The sequence below is a fragment of the Asterias amurensis genome, chromosome 10, assembly GCF_032118995.1.
Source record: "Asterias amurensis chromosome 10, ASM3211899v1".
In the NCBI taxonomy this organism is placed as follows: domain Eukaryota; kingdom Metazoa; phylum Echinodermata; class Asteroidea; order Forcipulatida; family Asteriidae; genus Asterias; species Asterias amurensis.
Window position 1 is genome coordinate 1,025,353 of NC_092657.1, and position 17,260 is coordinate 1,042,612.

Below are 17,260 nucleotides of genomic sequence, written 5' to 3' on the forward strand. Positions count from 1 at the left end.
CATTTCTTAATATTGAACCCAATGTTGCAACAACTTAGCTGCAACAATTTTTATAATCATTTGTTGGACTTTTTTAAGCCATAACTCAATTAAAAACTAATAATAAGTTCAGCTTTAAACGATTAATAAAAAATCTTAAAATGCACACTGTTATACGATTAGAATTAAAAAATTAATTAAAAAGTCTACTTACGATGAAACTAATAATCAAAATGATGTCATTTCTGCTGTCCAATCAGTATTTAAACCATTTTCATGTAAATCCATTACTAGTTACCAATCTGATAGAGCTGCTTATTAAAGGAACACGTTGCATTGGATCGGTGGAGTTGGTCTATAAAAAGCATTTGTAACCGTTTGTTATAAAATGCATGGTTGGAAAGATGTTGGACAAGTAGAATACAATGCTCCGCACAAATGCGCCTCGAAATTGCATGGTTTTCCCTTTACTTTGCGAACTAACACGGTCGGCCATTTATGGGAGTCAAAAATTTGACTCCCATAAATGGCCGACTGTGTTAGTAAACAAAGTAAAAGGAAAACCACGCAATTTCGAGGCATGTTTGTGTGGATCATTGTATTCTTCTTTTACAACATCTTTCTACCCATATGCATTTCATAACAAACGGTTACAAATGCTTTTCAAAGACCAACTCCACCGATCCAATGCAACGTGTTCCTTGAAAAGGAAACGTTATTGCTCAACAATGTTTCTGCTAAGCAAAACTAATCAGGATACCCTACATTCTAGAGTAGCTGACTTGAAGACACTGGACACCTTAGGTAATCGTCAAAGACCACTGTGTGTATCTCAACATGTATAAAATAACAAATCTGTGAACATTTGAGCTCAATTGGTCATTGAGGTTGCGAGAGAATAATGGAAGAAAAAACACCCTAGCCCCACAAGTTGTGTGCTTTCAGATGTTCGAAGACCTCAGCTGAGGTCTCAAATTCCATTAAAATAATTTAGTGTTAAATTACAATGTACTTCTTTCTCAATTACTTCAGAGGGAGCCATTTCTCATGATGTTTTTTTTTAACTATCAACAGCTCTCCATCGCTCCATTGTTACCAAGTATGTTTTTATGCTAACTAATATTTTGAGCAATTACCAATAATGTCCAGGGCCCAATTTCATAGAGCTGCTAAGCACCAAAATTTTCTTAGCATGAAATTGTAGCCTTGATAAAGACAGGATTACCAATCAAATTTCCACGTGATTTTCAGGATAAGCAAACAATAGCTGAACACCAGAAATAAGTGATATGCAAGAAATGGAAATTTGGTTGGTAGACCTGTTTTTTTCAAGGAAGAAATTTCGTGCTAAGCAAATTTTCGTGCTTAGCAGCTCTATGAAATTGGCCCCAGTGCCTTTAAGAAACTGTTCATTTCTGTTTTATAACAATCCTGTGCCATGCAATACTTGTCAAATGAGAATAATTCTCAGAAAAAAATATCTAAGAAACAAGATTCTTCTACTCTTGATTTGAACCTTCCAAGAATTTTTTTTGTTCGTCAAACAAAATTGAACTTTCACTCTCAGATTATATACAGAAAAAACGCATTATTTAAAATAGGGGTCAAAAAGTTAAAATATTTTGCATAAATCAATGCATACCTTGCTTTGTCTTAAACATTTGTGATGCGATCGAGCTACATAAGTTGTTTGTCGGAAATATCATTGTGGAGAAATAAGCCACATGGGATGAAACTTTCAAATGTTTTGCCGGTAAGTTTAAATGCCAAAATGTATTTTAATACATACTGGCTATTTCAATCCTGATAAGTTACATCAAAAAGGGGTTAATATTAGCATTGAAAGAAATTGTGGCAATGTAGTTTCAAGAAACAACTTCTAAACCACCTGTTCCAAGTTTTCTTAATTTTCTTTTTTAAATGACCTTGGCCGACAAACGACTCACATTGCTAGATCGCATCACATTTGCTCCTAAATGTACCTGTATACTTGTAAGTGTGAGTAAAACAAACTCATAAAATACTTTGTTTTATTCAGGAAAGTAAACTCCAAATTTAGATTCCTGTTTTAAAGACAGTGGACACTATTCAGTTTTGGTCTTCTCAGTTGGTGTATCTCAACATATGCATAAAATAACAAACCTGTGAAAAATTGAGCTCAATTGGTCGTCGAAGTTGCGAGATAATAATGAAAGAAAAAACACCCTTGTCACACGAAGTTGTAAGCTTTCTGATGCTTGATTTCGAGACCTCAAATTCTAAACTTGAGGTCTCGAAATCAAATTCGTGGAAAATTACTTCTTTCTCGAAAACTACGTCACTTCAGAGGGAGCTGTTTCTCACCATGTTTTATACTATCAACCTCTACCCATTACTTGTATCAAGAAAGGTTTTATGATGATAATTATTTTGAGTAGTTACCAACAATAGTGTCCACTGCCTTTAAAAGCAATAAGTTTAACTCCACAGATGGATTTGAACCTTGGATATGATGGAGGACAAGTGAAGTGTATGTACTTACTAGGTGCTTCTTATGACATTTCCCCCAGTAGTGCTTGATAAAGCTGATCCTGTCGGTACTGGGTTCAAAACTAAACACAAGCGGTGAACTTTCTTGGTGTCGTGTCTACAATGCAGAAGTTTCTCTAATAGTGTGATGCAGTTCCATTGCTTGACTCTCTATTCTAGCGGTACTGGGTTCAAATCTAAACACAAGCGATGCACTTACATGGTGCCGTGTCCACATTGAAGAAGTTTCTCTAATAGCATACTGCAATCCTGAGCTTGGCATTCTATTCCGACGGTATTGGGTTCAGATCTAAACCAAAGTGATGAATTTTCTTGATGACACATGTAAAAGCTTCTCTGATATATTGTTGCAGTCCTTAGCTTTACACTCTGAAGGTACTGGGTTAAAATCCAAACCTAAGCGATGAACCTTTCTTGGTGTCACATCTACAATGCAGAAGTTTCTTTTTGTAGAAGTTTCTAATAGCGTGTTGCAATCCTTAGCTTGGCACTGGCGGTACTGGGTTCAAATCCAAACCATTCAAAAAGAAGTATCTTAAATAATTACAGTAGCATAACTTGAGAAAAATCTTACTCTGACGGTACTAGGTTCAGATCCAACCCTAGATGATAAATTTGCCCTTGCAGGTTTTTGTGGTTCCAAAAGGCCTTGGAGTAGCAAACATGGTGGAGTGTGTTCTGACTCAGACGGTCCTAGGTTCGAATCCAACCCAAGATTAAACAGCGCTCAAAGAGAAACTTGCCCTTGCAGATTTTCAAATGGACGTTGAGTGGCAACATGGTAGAGTGTATTATCTGACTCTGACGGTACTACGTTCGAATCCAACCACAGGCAATAAATTTCCCCTCGCAGGTTGTCATGGGGATTGCCAAAAGGCCTTGGAGAAGCAACATGGTGGAGAATATCAAAATAAAAGATGGCACATCAGGACTGGAACCCATACTGATGTAGAGGTGCAGGGTACAAACGTATTTATGCATGAGGTTGAGGTTGTGAACGTCACATCTGATGGTCCGGGGTTCTGGTCCATATCAAGACTTTCTTGGAAAGATTTTGGCAACATGAGGGGGTTGGAGGGAGGGAGGGGAGTTTCTATCAATGACAGATCTTCATAGTCATCTCTCTCTGGAAATGAAAAAGGAGAAAAGAAAAGAGTAAATATCGTGAAAATGTTTAATGATTTGGGGTTGAACACAGAAAAATTCACTAGAGTGAGATTCGAACCAAAGACCTTTGGGATTAACGTGTCAGCGCTCTACCAACTAAGCTATCTAGCACTATTTTGGCTGTCACCAGGGGCCTGTTGCCTGCTACTCCTGGACTGAAACAGGGTTAATACCCCCTTCGCAATCTGTAAGGATGTAGGCATGGGTGTCATCCAGATAGAGCCAGGCTAGTAGATCAGAATGCACTACCTTCCCAAGCATAACATTGACAAAACCCAATCTATGACCCTACCTTCAAATTGTTGTTACCTTCCAAGAAAATTTGCCAGTGGCTTATGACTGGCACCCCGAACAAAGATATTGACAAACAAAGGCCAATATAGATAGTGCAGTTGGTAGAGCGCCGGCACGTTAATCCAGAGACCGGTGGTTTAGATCCCACTCTAGTCTACTCTAGTCAACCACAAATCGCTTAAGATTTAACCAGTTTATTACTTGATATCTTCCAGAAAACTTGTGAAAAGTCTTATAATAATAAAGATCTCTCTTTTGGGAGGGGGATGCTTACCAAAGGTTCTAACTCTTTTCCATCAATGAGGTTGAATTCTCTGACAAAGTAGTAGAAATGTTTGTAACAGGTGTTGATGTGGGCTTCCTGTTAACATGAAAAGAAAAGTTGGTTCAGGATTTAAATTTCAAGTATCAATTTCTCGGATGTTCTGTAGTGTTTTCTTAAGTAAGCTGTATATGAGAAGTTCTGTGTCGAACTTGTGGCATGTTATGGTCGAGCAGTCAAGCACACTGCGCTCAAGCTCTGCTGATCAGCAGAGTGTTGGTTTGAATCCGCTCTTGACACTTGTGTCCTTAAGCAAGACACTCAATTATTATTGCTTCGTCCTTCGGATGTGAAGTAAAGCTGTTTGTCAAATGTCTTGTTTATACTAAAAGAACCCAGTTACACTTATCGTTAACAGAAAGGTTTGCCGTGGTGTTCCTGGCTGTGGCTACTGAATGCACTGCAGCACCCTGTGAACCCTTACAAGATGCTACAAAAATCGGTCTCATTATTCAAAGAAATCAAAAACTTGCCTTAAAATGTTTCTATTTGTTCATTGGTAGATACATGAGCTTTATAAGACTTATAAGTTATATTACACACAGGGCTTTCTGAACACAGTGGCAGCAAGGGTGGGATTCGAACCCACGCATTCTGACTTTGATCATTGATGCATGAAGTATAGGTAGTTGCAGTGAGCCAGCCCTAGCTACAACTGCATCCATTGTGTTACACACAGCCTCAAGTGTCTTTCAGAAGCCATGATCTAAATGCTGTGATCTAAAAATAGACAGTGACATCATTACTCACCGCTCCTATTGCGACTAAGTTCTCAAAATGGTGGATGTAGACGTGAACGAAGACTCGATGAAGTCTCTTCAGAATGTTCTTGCATGTATTGACAAAGTTCTTTGGGAATGGTACATCTACAAGAGATAAAGAGGAAGTCACGTTACTATCAAGATCATTTCAAATATGTTACAAGAAGTTTATGTGATTTGAGGCATTGCATGGTGAGGTATTCATGTGTTGTGTAACGCATGTAAAAGAACCCAGTACACTTATCGAAAAGAGAAGGGGTTGGCCCCAGTGTTCCTGGCTGTGGCGAGCACCTTGTAAACCCTTTTAAGGTGCTAAACAATAGGGTCTCAGAATTCATCACTGCAATAACCCATCTTTCTGAAAATTTGTATATACTCAGCGCCTTAAGTACCTTAGTGGTAGGTTCGGCGCTACATAAGACTTTGATATTATTATTACTTGGTTTTCGGTAACACCATGTGTATATCTTCTTGCTGGGTAGATTATGTTCTTTTGAGAACTTGTCTACCACCGAGTAGATTATTTGGATTTTGGGAGACTTCTCACCTACTGCGTAGTAGATTTTATGAATTCGGGAAACTTTTCTCAGTTTTGAAAAAAGAACTGTCCTTTTTTTCTTAGAAGTCTCCTGAATTCCTAAAAGCTTTTCCGCGACAGTAGAATATAAAGCAAGAAAATTTCTCAAATGAATAATCTACGCAGCAAGTAGCATGGTGTTACGCAAACCATTAACTAAAGGCAGTGGACACTATTGGTAAATACTCAAAATAGTTATTAGCATGTGTGAGAAACTGCTCCCTCTGAAGTGACATAGTTTTCAAGAAAGAAGTAATTTTCCACGCATTTGATTTTGAGACCTCATATTTAGAATTTGAGGTCTCTAAATCAACCATCTAAAAGCACACAACTTCATGTGACAAGGGTGTTTTTTTCTTTCATTATTATCTCCAACTTTGATGACCAATTGAGCTCAAGTTTTCACAGGTTTGTGATTTAATGCATATGTTGAGATACACCAAGTGAGAAGACTGGTCTTTGACAACTACCAATAGTGTCCAGTGTCTTTAACAAGAAGTTGTTTGTTAAAATAAAGGAAATAACTACATTGTACAAAATTACTAAGCAGGAAAGTACAAAAGCAAGAAACTATGTTACAAAGTACCAGGCTATGATTTAGGCAAGAGCCAGGCTAGCAATGACATCATTTCCAATAGTGCAAAACCAATCTATATTGTGGAGAGACCACGACACCAGACAGCAATTTAAAACTTCTCATCTGATTTCCTGGTTTAGCCAGGAAATCAAACGTCTACAGGAACTATCATCTACCGGGGAACCACTCCGCTATTTGAGCTGGGTAGTCACGGGGAACTACTCTCAACAAGCTGGGTAATGTTTATATCAATCTTTGATCACTGTGTGCTTCTGGGTATGCTAATGAAAGGTGGGTGTTTGTTTTTAGTGCTCATCTAGGCCAAAGTTTCACGAGCTGCTTAATCACAAAAAGCGCAAACAAATGTTGCTTACCAGAATAAGGTCACTAGCAAAAAACCCATGTCGTGTTTACAACTTGTGACTGGTATCCTGCTCATTTCTGCTCAGCAGACAATTGTTAAGCTTTATTTCCAGCTTAAGCAGCTCTATGAAGTTGGGCCCAGGGACCAATTTCATAAAGTCTATACCCACAAAAACTTGCTAAGCACAGAAAATTCTTGCTTAGCAAAAAATAGGATACCAGCCAAAAAAACATATATAGGTTTGAATGGTACCCCACTCAATTCTCGCTTGGCAAAGGATTTTGCCGAGCAGAATTTCTCTGCTAAGCAGCTCTATGAAATTGGGCCTTGAGCATCGCAAAGAGGGGCCCCACTCACCAACATTAACGGGGAAGACTGTTTCTTTGTTTATGAGTGTCTCCACCCATTCCATAAGGTGTGAGATGTACTTATTAGCCGGGAGGGCTGTCGGCTTCTTGAACTTTTCACCGTCGCACCACATATACTCATACCTGAAGAACAATAAACAAAGCAAAAATTACCATAATGAAGAAAAACCTTCCTAAAGTTCAAAAACATACTTTCTCACTGGCTAGCAGCTGAACATGTTATTAAATTTTGTTTTCGCACCACCTCATATCTGATTAACAAAGAGCAAAATGACAACAAATATGGTCTTAAACTTCACTCGTGAAGGGGCACAGCAATTTCCCTCAAGTAAGGGGCACTTCTATGAGGAAAATGTAAATTTGCCTCGGAACTTTGCAAAGGGCACCACATCAAAAGCGCAGGGCACCATGACAACAGACCGATCCATTAAGCTCCGCCCCATTGCGTATTGACCAATCACAACGCAACAAAGGTCCAACATGCGTGCGCGTATGCTTAGCACATGCAGCAGAGTTGTGCAGAAAGGCATTGGACAGGCTTACGTGTTCTTGCTCACACGTGCGTCATGGGCGGAGCCTAATGGATCGGGCGTTTGCTGTGGGTGCCGTGGGTTATTTCATAGCCCGATAGTTACGTGAAGAAGACATTCTAGACTCACCTTGGTCCACCAGACATGATTGGACAGGAATCATCGGTGCAGTACTCACATATCGTTCCATAGATGAGATTAATACGGTTGAAGAAATCAACAACTACAAAGCAGAAAAAACAACATTAATAATCATCATTTTACTGGCTTCTGCCACAAAATACCCGAGGAAACTGTGTAAACTAAGTCAACAGTACATGAGCCACTTTATTTGAAATATTTGAATCTGGTAAAAGACTTTCAACCAGGCCTGAAGTTTTTTTTAAGGCATCTAAAATCACACAAATTTGTGCAACAATGGTGATTTGTATTTCATAATTCTCATGGCAACTTCGTTGACAATTTGAGACAAAATTTTAACAGATTTTTTTGTTTCATGCATGTGTTGGGATACACCAAGTGAGAATACTGGTCTTTGACAATTACCAATAGTGTACAGTGCCTTTAAAGGGAATGTACACATTTGGTAATTACTAAATACAAATATTAACTTAAAAACTGACTTGGTAACAAGCATTGGAGAGCTGTTGATAGTATAACACATTGTGGGAAACGACTCCCTCTGAAGTAGCGTAGTTTTTGAGAAAGAGGTAATTTCTCACTTAAATAATAAGACTTCTAGCTAGAAGTCTTTTATTCCTAGCTGAAAGCACACAAATTTGTCCAGCAAGGGTGTTTTTTCTTTCATCATTTTCTCGCAACTTCGATGACCGATTGAGCCTAAATTTTCACAGGCTTGTTATTGTATGCTTATGATGGGATACACCAAGTGAGAACACTGGTCTTTGACAAATACCAAACGTGTACAGTGCCTTTAAGGACACAAGTGTCATGACCGAGACTCAAACCCACACTCTGCTGAACAGAAGCAGCAGAGTTCGAGTCTGGTGCTCTTTTCTGCTCAACTACAACACACCACATATGCAGAACAGATTATTATAGAAGGTCTACAATTGGTCAGTTTTGTTCTTACCATGGACAGCTAGCCAATCATTGAGGTCTTCTTCTGCTGGTAAAGCTACCACCGCCTTCAGATCAAGGCCAGAGTTCAACGACGCCATCGCCTTCTTGTGAAGTTGATACCGTAACGTTCCCGGCTCAAACTTCTTCTTTGGCCGGAACGTCTAGAAGAAAAGAAAACAAAGAAACATTGTTTGATTTTACCCTTACACTAAGCACTGTACACTCAGTATTTTCCTCGAGTTTTGTGAAAAAAAAGTCCACAGACAAATCACTGGGATAGGATTCTAACCCACAACCTTTGCATCGCTGGAGCGGATGTCTCACCACTAGACCACTGAGCTACAAGTGTTGATGGATAAAGGCAGTTTGACAACAACAAAACAAAAACGTAAATTTTACCAAACAGTAAGTCCTAAAACAACAGGCCTGATGTTTCAAGGTTTTTTTTAGGGCAAGGGCACAGGGGCATTTTCTCCATGGTAAAGGACATCTCTTTGAGGACGTTGTCAATGGATAATTTTACCACATGGTATGGGGCTTAAAGACGAAAAATTATTTAAAGTGAAAGAACTCGGGGGACTGAAGTAGAAATTTATATTCCTCTTATAACAGTCTACATTCAAGGATAGAGGGAAACATGCAAAGACTGGGAGTTCCAAAAAGATATGGAATAAAACTGGTGGAATATAAAACTGGTTGAATGCTAAAGAAGAATGTATGGGTAAGAAGAAGCAGAAAGCCTTATTTTCAGGCTCAACATTTGTAAAAACAAGCTAGTCAAACAACCATAACCGTACCAGGCAAATATTGATCTCACTAGCACTGAGAGGTGTGTCAACATTCAATGTATTTATGGATGGCCCTTAGGGGATACCATACTTTCCTGTAGCCTCATTCACATGCCCGTAATGTTAACAATAGGATCATAAAATGATCACTCTGAGATTGACCTTTGATTGACCTAAGGGATTCGATGGCCCAATCTACTTGACTACAAATACAACCACTGTTTGTTTAGAAATCCTCAGAGATTTCTGGCCAATTCTGATGTATTTGAAGAAGGCACTTTGTACCATTAGGATTAGGCCTATGGGCCTACTAAATGTTGAAGAAGGTATTGTTTTAAAAACCTCTGTTTAGAAGTAAAACCAGCAATTAATTGTTAATGTGATTTGTAAAAAGCTTTAGCCATTTACAAGCAGCTATTCCAAATTATCAATATTTACACACAATGTGTGGGTCAGTCAAAGAAAATAACTAAAATCTGAAATCTGATTGATTGTAGATAACAAAAAAATACAGAAGGAAAAATATAGAGGGTGATTTTAAAATTTTAAATTGGAATAAACATTTAGTTTTTAAAACTAAATTGAATGGCCCACCAACCTGTAAGTATGGCCCCTCAATATGGATAACTGCCCTAAAACAAAAAGGTGATAACAACCCATGTTCAGAGCCATTCCAATCCATAAAGGAAGTGACTGTTTTATATCTACAATGTGCAGTTAATTGTCTATTGTATTGACACTACTATTTAGTGTGCAAATACAGCAATGGGTGCAAAATGTTAAATGACAAAGAAATACAACATAACAACCAGCGTTTCACAACTGGTTAAAGCCATTGGACACTTTCGGTAAACAGTGTTGTCCAAAGGCTTACACTTAGTGTATCAGAACTTATATAAAATAACAAACCTGTGAAAATTTAGGCTCAATCAGTCATCGGAATCGGGAGAAAATAACGGGAAAACCCACCCTTGTTTCCGCACGTTTCGCCGTGTCATGACATGTGTTTACAATAAACCCCCAATTCTCGACATCGAGAATTGATAATTGTTTTAATGTTTTCTCAAAAAGTAAAGCATTTTATGGAATAATATTTCAAGAGAAGTCTTTCAACATTACCTTCTGTAAACCCTGTAAGTTATATTTGTAAACCTGTGAACTTTTGTTTTGTTTCTGTTCCGAAAGTGTATAATGGCTTTAATGTAAGTCCTAAAAAGTTCAGATTAAATGTTTTGAAAAGAAAAAATGATACTTTAATCCTGAACTGTTCTATTCCCAAACCAGGGCCACGAATTAACCAACAGCACCCACATCAATTGCCAAAAGGCCAGCTGTGCTTTTGCTGGATGGTGCTGTGCTCCTTAAAGAACCAAATTCAAGGCCTGAGTTAAAGGCAGTGGACACTATTGGTAATTACTTAAAATAATTATTAGCATAAAACCTTACTGTAACGAGTGATGGAGAGCTGTTGATAGTATAAAACAATGTGAGAAACAGCTCCCTCTAAAGTAATGTAGTTTTCAAGAAAGAAGTAATTTTCCACAAGTTTGATATTGAGACCTCAGAATTAGATTTTGCGGTCTCGAAATCAAGCATCTGAAAGCACACAACTTCGTGTGACAAGGGTGTTTTTTCTTTCATTATTATCTCGCAACTTCGACGACCAATTGAGCTCAAATTTTCACAGGTTTGTTATTTTATGCATTTGTTGAGATACACCAAGTGAGAAGACTGGTCTTAGACAATTACCAATAGTGTCCAGTGTCTTAAATAACCTGTAAAGAACATTTTCTTATCATATTGATTCTTGTCGCTGAAAATTTTCTGGTGCAGTAAGAAAGATTTTCCCACCCCAATATCAAGCCCTGCCTTGGTGAGCAAGCACAGCGGGAGCCAGTGCCTATAAAACAGTCCCACCAAACAGGAAGTGCAGCAAATTGCCTACAACCACAGTATGTTCTCCTCTATTGTTATACCTGGAGCCGATTTCACGAACTGCTAGGATTAATCCTACCTCGGGTTAGGACGAGTAACCCGTTAACCCGTCCTAACTTAGGATGGGTTCATGCATCCTAACGTCTTTGGATACGGAACTGAACCCGTCCTAAGTTCTAAGATTAATCCTAAGTTAGGAAGAGTTTGGTGAAATCGACGGCTGGGTCATAAAGTTCACAGACTCTGATTTGAATAACATGTGTCCCCATGATTTTATAGGCCAAACACTTAGGCCTATAATCAATATGAATAGTTAATTTATGTTTATTCTCGTGTGAGGGGGGGGGGGGGAGGGCATAGAGGGGAGAGAGTTCAAGGAAGTCCTCATCACGAGATAAAACCTAACTTGAAGAAGCTACTTCTAAGAGGGTGTAATCTTGCACAAATAGTAGTTGCAAAAAATAGTTAATGGCCTGACGTTTCGACCCTAGCAGAGTCTATCTGGAAGGCTAAATGACAACTCAACAAAGAAAGACTCTGCTAGGGTTGAAACGTCAGACCATTAAACTATTTTTTGCATTTATAATTTTTTTCCTTCTCACAAATAGTAGTTAGCACATCAAAGTTACGTGTGCCAGAATAAGGTTACCAGCCAAACTATCATATCACACAATTTGTAAACGGTATCCTGTTGGTTTCTGCTTCACATATAACTATTATTATTTAAAGCAATATTTTCCACTGAAGCGATTCTTTGAAAACTGGGTCCATCTCAAGATGTCAGAAAGTTTATGATGTCTTCATCTTATTCCTGAAGTAAATACGTAATCTCAGGAGCTCAACAAGAGCTCAGTACCTACATGTATGTGTATGTATTGTAACACAGCACAGATAGATACGACTTTGTAATAAATGCAAATTAAGAAGAAACTTTGATGGCACTTTCAGAGCTCCATATTAAAGCCTATATACACTTTCGGTAAACAGTATTGTCCAAGTCCCACACTTCGTGTATCACAACTTATTATAAAATAACAATCCTGTGGAAATTTAGGCTCAATCGGACATCGGAGTCGGGAGAAAATAACAGGAAAACCAACTCCTGTTTTCGCGCGTTTCGCCGTGTCATGACATGTGTTTATAACAAATCCGTAATTCTCGCTAACGAGAATTTATATTGTTTTACCGTTTTCTCAAAAAGTAAAGCATTTCATGGACTAATATTTCAAGAGAAGTCTTTCACCATTACCTTCTGTAAACCCTGTAAATTATTTGTAAATCTGTGAACTTTTTTTTTTTTGCTGTACCGAAAGGGTCCAATGGCTTTAAACACTGTGTTATCTTTAAAAGGTTAGAGGAAACAACCTAACACAGTACACAAACAACTTTGTACTGAGTTTATAGTCAGAGTTTTGTTGTTGTTGCTCAAACATTGAGGAAACTAACTTCAGGGATCGGCTACATAAACGTGGTACATGTAGCAGTCAAATTTTCCCAGTCAGTTTCCTTTGTGGTTTATTAACTGGTAGCAACCCCTTTAAATACACTATTGGTAATTGTCAAAAACCAGTCCTCTCACTTTGTGTATCTCAACATAAAAATAACAAACCTGTGAAAATTTGAGCTCAATTCGTCATCGAAGTTGCGAGATAATAATGAAAGAAAAAACACCCTTGTCATACGAAGTTGTGTGCTTTTAGATGCTTGATTGTGAGACCTCAAAACTAATTCTGAGGTCTCAAAATCAAATTCGTAGAACTTCTTTCTCGAAAACTGCGTCACTTCAGAGGGAGCCATTTCTCACAATGTTTTATACCACCAACCTCTCCCCATCACTCGTTACCAAGTAAGGTTTTACGCAAATAATTATTTTGAGTAATTACGAACAGTGTCCACTGCCTTTAATGTGATCCCTCTACTGAAGCAAATTAGTACAAACAAAACTTGTACGGAGTCTTTTTTGCAGCTATTCTTTTTTGTTCAAAAACAAAGAGAAAATTGAATGCTTCAGGGATTAGCAGTCATAATGACAGTCAAGAGCAGGCCTGGTACTTCACGGAGGCAACGAAGGCGATTGCCTCCGTGTCCATTAGTCATTGCCTTGGTGCCCTTGAAATGCTCCGGTACAAATTTGCAATTTCATCATAGGGTGCCCTTTACCAAAAAGAAAATGCCTTGGTACCCTTGCCCTTTCAAAAACGAAGCATACAGGCCTGCAAGAGGCATATCTGTTGCCCTAGTTCAAATGTTAAGTTCGCCCTTCCTTGGTGTCCCTTTAAAGTCTCACAGACTTGGCCCACAATCATTTCGGTAACTAGCCAACAGGACCAACTAGCTATAAATCATTTCGCAAGTCCAACAGATTTGTACATGTCCTTATGAAAAACTATTCAATTATAAAGGGAAGGTACACGTTTGGTAAACACCCAAAACAAATATTAACTTAAAAACTGACTTGGTAACGAGCATTAAAGAGCTGTTGATGGAATAAAACATTGTGAGAAACGGCTCCCTCTGAAGTAGCATAGATTTTGAGAAAGCATAGATTTCTCACTAAAATAATAAAAGACTTTTATTTTTCTAGCTAGAAGTCTTTAATACCTATGAAGCACACAAACTCATCATTTTCTCGCAACTTCGATGACCAATTTAGCTCAAATTTTCACAAGTTGACTTGTCTTGGACAATTACCAAACGTCGTTGAAAATGCAGATCGAATATTAGTTGTGATAACGTAACCCTCCTCCCGACGGCCTCTGGGAATACACATTCTGAGAAATGTACTGACACTGACAGTACTGCTTCTCAGATACAAAGTCCGAGACAAGAAAACTGATGGATAACTTTCCGTATGGCGCCACCACTTTTTCACTCATTTTTACAAAAAGGGATATATCAATCAGGTAAATTAGATACTATATGATTTTATTTCGAATGAAAAAGTGGTGGCGCTATACGGAAACTTTTCTAAACTGATATTTTAACGTCAAAGTGAATTTTTTCTCAAAATGCTTATAAAAATATATTCGGAAAAGTTTCTGTATCACGCCACCACTTTTTCATTCGATATGAAATAATATAGTATCTGATTTACCTCAATGAGTTATCCATTTTTGTACAAAATAAGTGAAAAAGTGGTGGCGTGATACGGAAAGTTATCCATATATTTTTCTATCCGACTATTAAAAAAGCTGCTGTGTTCTGTGGTGGTACTGGTACCGGGCTTTTTAATCAAAAGTTTCTATTGCCAAGAACAATTTAAGACTAAGACTAAGACTAAGACTAAGAGTGTGATCAAACAAAACAATCCCTTTTATTTAAATATGACTCATTAATTATAAGATGAACATTATTGGAAGATTTATAACGCTGCTATTGTTCAAAATTACTAGAGTGGAACCAACATATGTTTTTAGACATGTTAGATAATATGACTTTCCATAAATATTTACAAACAACCTGACAATTTTTCCCTCATTATTGATTTACATACAAACTACAACTTGAACTTGTTGACAATTAGTTGCTTTGACAAAATGTACATTAAACGAATCTGCAAAGAAAGTGGTGGACTCTCCTACTTACACAGATTGATACTGTGCAATTTTGTTCTTTTATGATATTTATTAGCAAAAGGCAATTAAACCGATTGCTGTGTACGTAGTCAATGGAAGTGTGCAATAACCAAACAGCAACAAATTGTCATTGATTCACACAGCACTACGTTTGCATAGCAGTAGCACACAAACTGTGCAAGTTCGGAAGTAAACACAACAACTTTCAAGTCGATTCTAACTGAAAATAAAACGTAATTTTCAAATAAAACCTACTCACAAATACACCCAATTGTACACAACTCAATAAAGATACACATGAAATCAAAATATTTGTAAAAATGTGGTAAATTCTTACCCTTTCCTTTCCACCGAAGAACCCTTTTAGATCCATTTTCACGTTTCCTCAATAATGCACACAGAAATGACCTTATTTGACCTGGGTGATAAATTGGCTGGTAGCCTGTGGACGGTGCTTAATCCAATGTGCAAGAATGTCACCAGTGATAGATAGAGTGTACGGAGGCCCAAAGCGGACAATGATAAAATCTAAGGGGGAAACTTACGTCATCGGTACCATTCAAAAGAAAAAATAACTTCAAGGTAATTCGATAAGCTCCCGGATCTTCTTAAAGTGAATGGGAGTTTGCCCAACTCTAAAATGTATCTAGCGCAAATGTGTAATTGGGTCTATTTTAAACACGGCAAAACAGTTATTTGTTTTTAATAAAAAAATTATACAGTACTAAGTTGGGAATGTATATTGAGAGTTTGAAAAGCATCTCCGAAAAGATAACTGTCTTTTGTTGTTTCTTCTTCTTTTGCAGACATTTCACCCCATCCCCTACATATTTTTAAACTCTGAATCTTTGAGATTAAAGTTACTAGATGAAAGTTATCACTGTATAAAGCTAACCAGAATTATCTACCAGGTCCCTTATAAACAAACATCTTCCCGTCACTAGTCAAGAGCCATGAACAAAGTTAATACTAAACAACCAGTGTATAAAATTTCTCCATAATTTGTTTTAATCAATCTCCACCAAATACATAACTTTTGTAAAGTCTGTTTTAAAATTACCAACAACCAATAATTATTTTCTTTTGTATTATTTTTGTTTTATATTATAAACTTTCTTTATATAACTTACACACATTCAAAAAAATATATTATTTTTATGTCCACTCCTGGGACTTCATAGAGCAGAAGTAGATAGGCACAACAAAATATTGCTTACTATAATCATGAAGCCCAATTTCATATAGCTGCTTAAGCACAAAATTCTGCTTAAGCAAAATAATCAATGCTTAGTAAAATTAGAATACTGACAAAGACTCCACTCAAATGTTATGCTAAGTAAACAACAGCTCAATACCAGTCACAAGCAATGTATATGGCATGAAATGTTGGCCAGTAACATGTGCAAAACAAGCGAGCTATTTCATGCCTAAGCAAATTTTTTGCTCAAGCAGAGCAGCTCTATGAAATTGGCCCAAGGTTACCAGCCAAAATACATTGTTTCCTGTATCCAAGGCCCAATTTCAGAAAGCTTGTAAGCATAAAAACTGGCTAAGCACAGAAAAATATTGCTTAACAAAGCTGAATACCAGCCAAACTTTTATAAAGTTTTCATTGTTGCAACTGGTGCCCACTCGTATTTTGCTTAGCAAAGAAGTTCTTCAAGCAGTATTTCCTGCTTAACATTAAATTGGTCCTTTCTCATTTGCACTAAGCAGAAAATTGTTAAGCGGTATTTTCTGCTTAACCAGCTCTATGAAAATGGGCCTAGATTATCTTTATAGTAAAATTATAACAAGAGTACTGCAAATTGGCTTATTTTGTAAATATTGATACTGAAAACTGAAGTTAATTTACCAAAAGTTCCCCTAGAAAGTGGTATCCCCTTATTATATTTCAGTTACTGAGCATGTCAACATCATAGCTTCTGTGTCTGGGGTCGATTTTACTAACAGTTAGGACTAGTCCTAACTTAGGACTAGCTTAGGACTAGTGCTATGAGATTAAAAGCTTAAGGCTAGTCCTAAGTTAGGATGAGTAACTTGTCCTAGTGTCTAGATAAGACTAGTCTTAACTCTTTGTGAAATCCACCTTTGTGAAAACTCTTCCTAACTTGGGACTTGGAACAAGTTAAAGGAACACGTTGCCTTGGATCGGACGAGTTGGTCAAAACAAAAGCATTTGTAACCGTTTTGTATATAATGCATATGGTTGGAAAGATGTTTTAAAAGTAGAATACAATGATCCACACAAGTTTGCCTCGAAATTGCGTGGTTTTCCTTCTACTGTGAGAACTAACACGGTCGGCCATTTATGGGAGTCAAAATTTTGACCCCCATAAATGGCCGACGTGTTAGTCGACGAGGTAAAAGGAAAACCACGCAATTTCGAGGCATGTTTGTGTGGATCATTG

At 37.5% G+C, this 17,260-nt stretch overlaps 1 protein-coding gene across 1 annotated transcript; it reads right to left on the reverse strand.

The window, feature by feature from the left end:
• Positions 1-552: 552 nt before the first annotated feature.
• On the reverse strand, positions 553-15,412 carry LOC139943424 (MOB kinase activator 3B-like). The gene is made up of 7 exons (XM_071940235.1): positions 15,187-15,412; positions 8,562-8,712; positions 7,598-7,691; positions 6,928-7,061; positions 5,042-5,157; positions 4,244-4,330; positions 553-3,634 (listed from the first exon to the last, which is right to left on the reverse strand). The coding sequence occupies exons 1-7, from the start codon at positions 15,220-15,222 to the stop codon at positions 3,605-3,607; spliced, it is 648 nt and encodes a 215-aa protein (XP_071796336.1). The 5' UTR covers positions 15,223-15,412; the 3' UTR covers positions 553-3,604.
• Between the last annotated feature and the right edge of the window lie 1,848 nt (positions 15,413-17,260).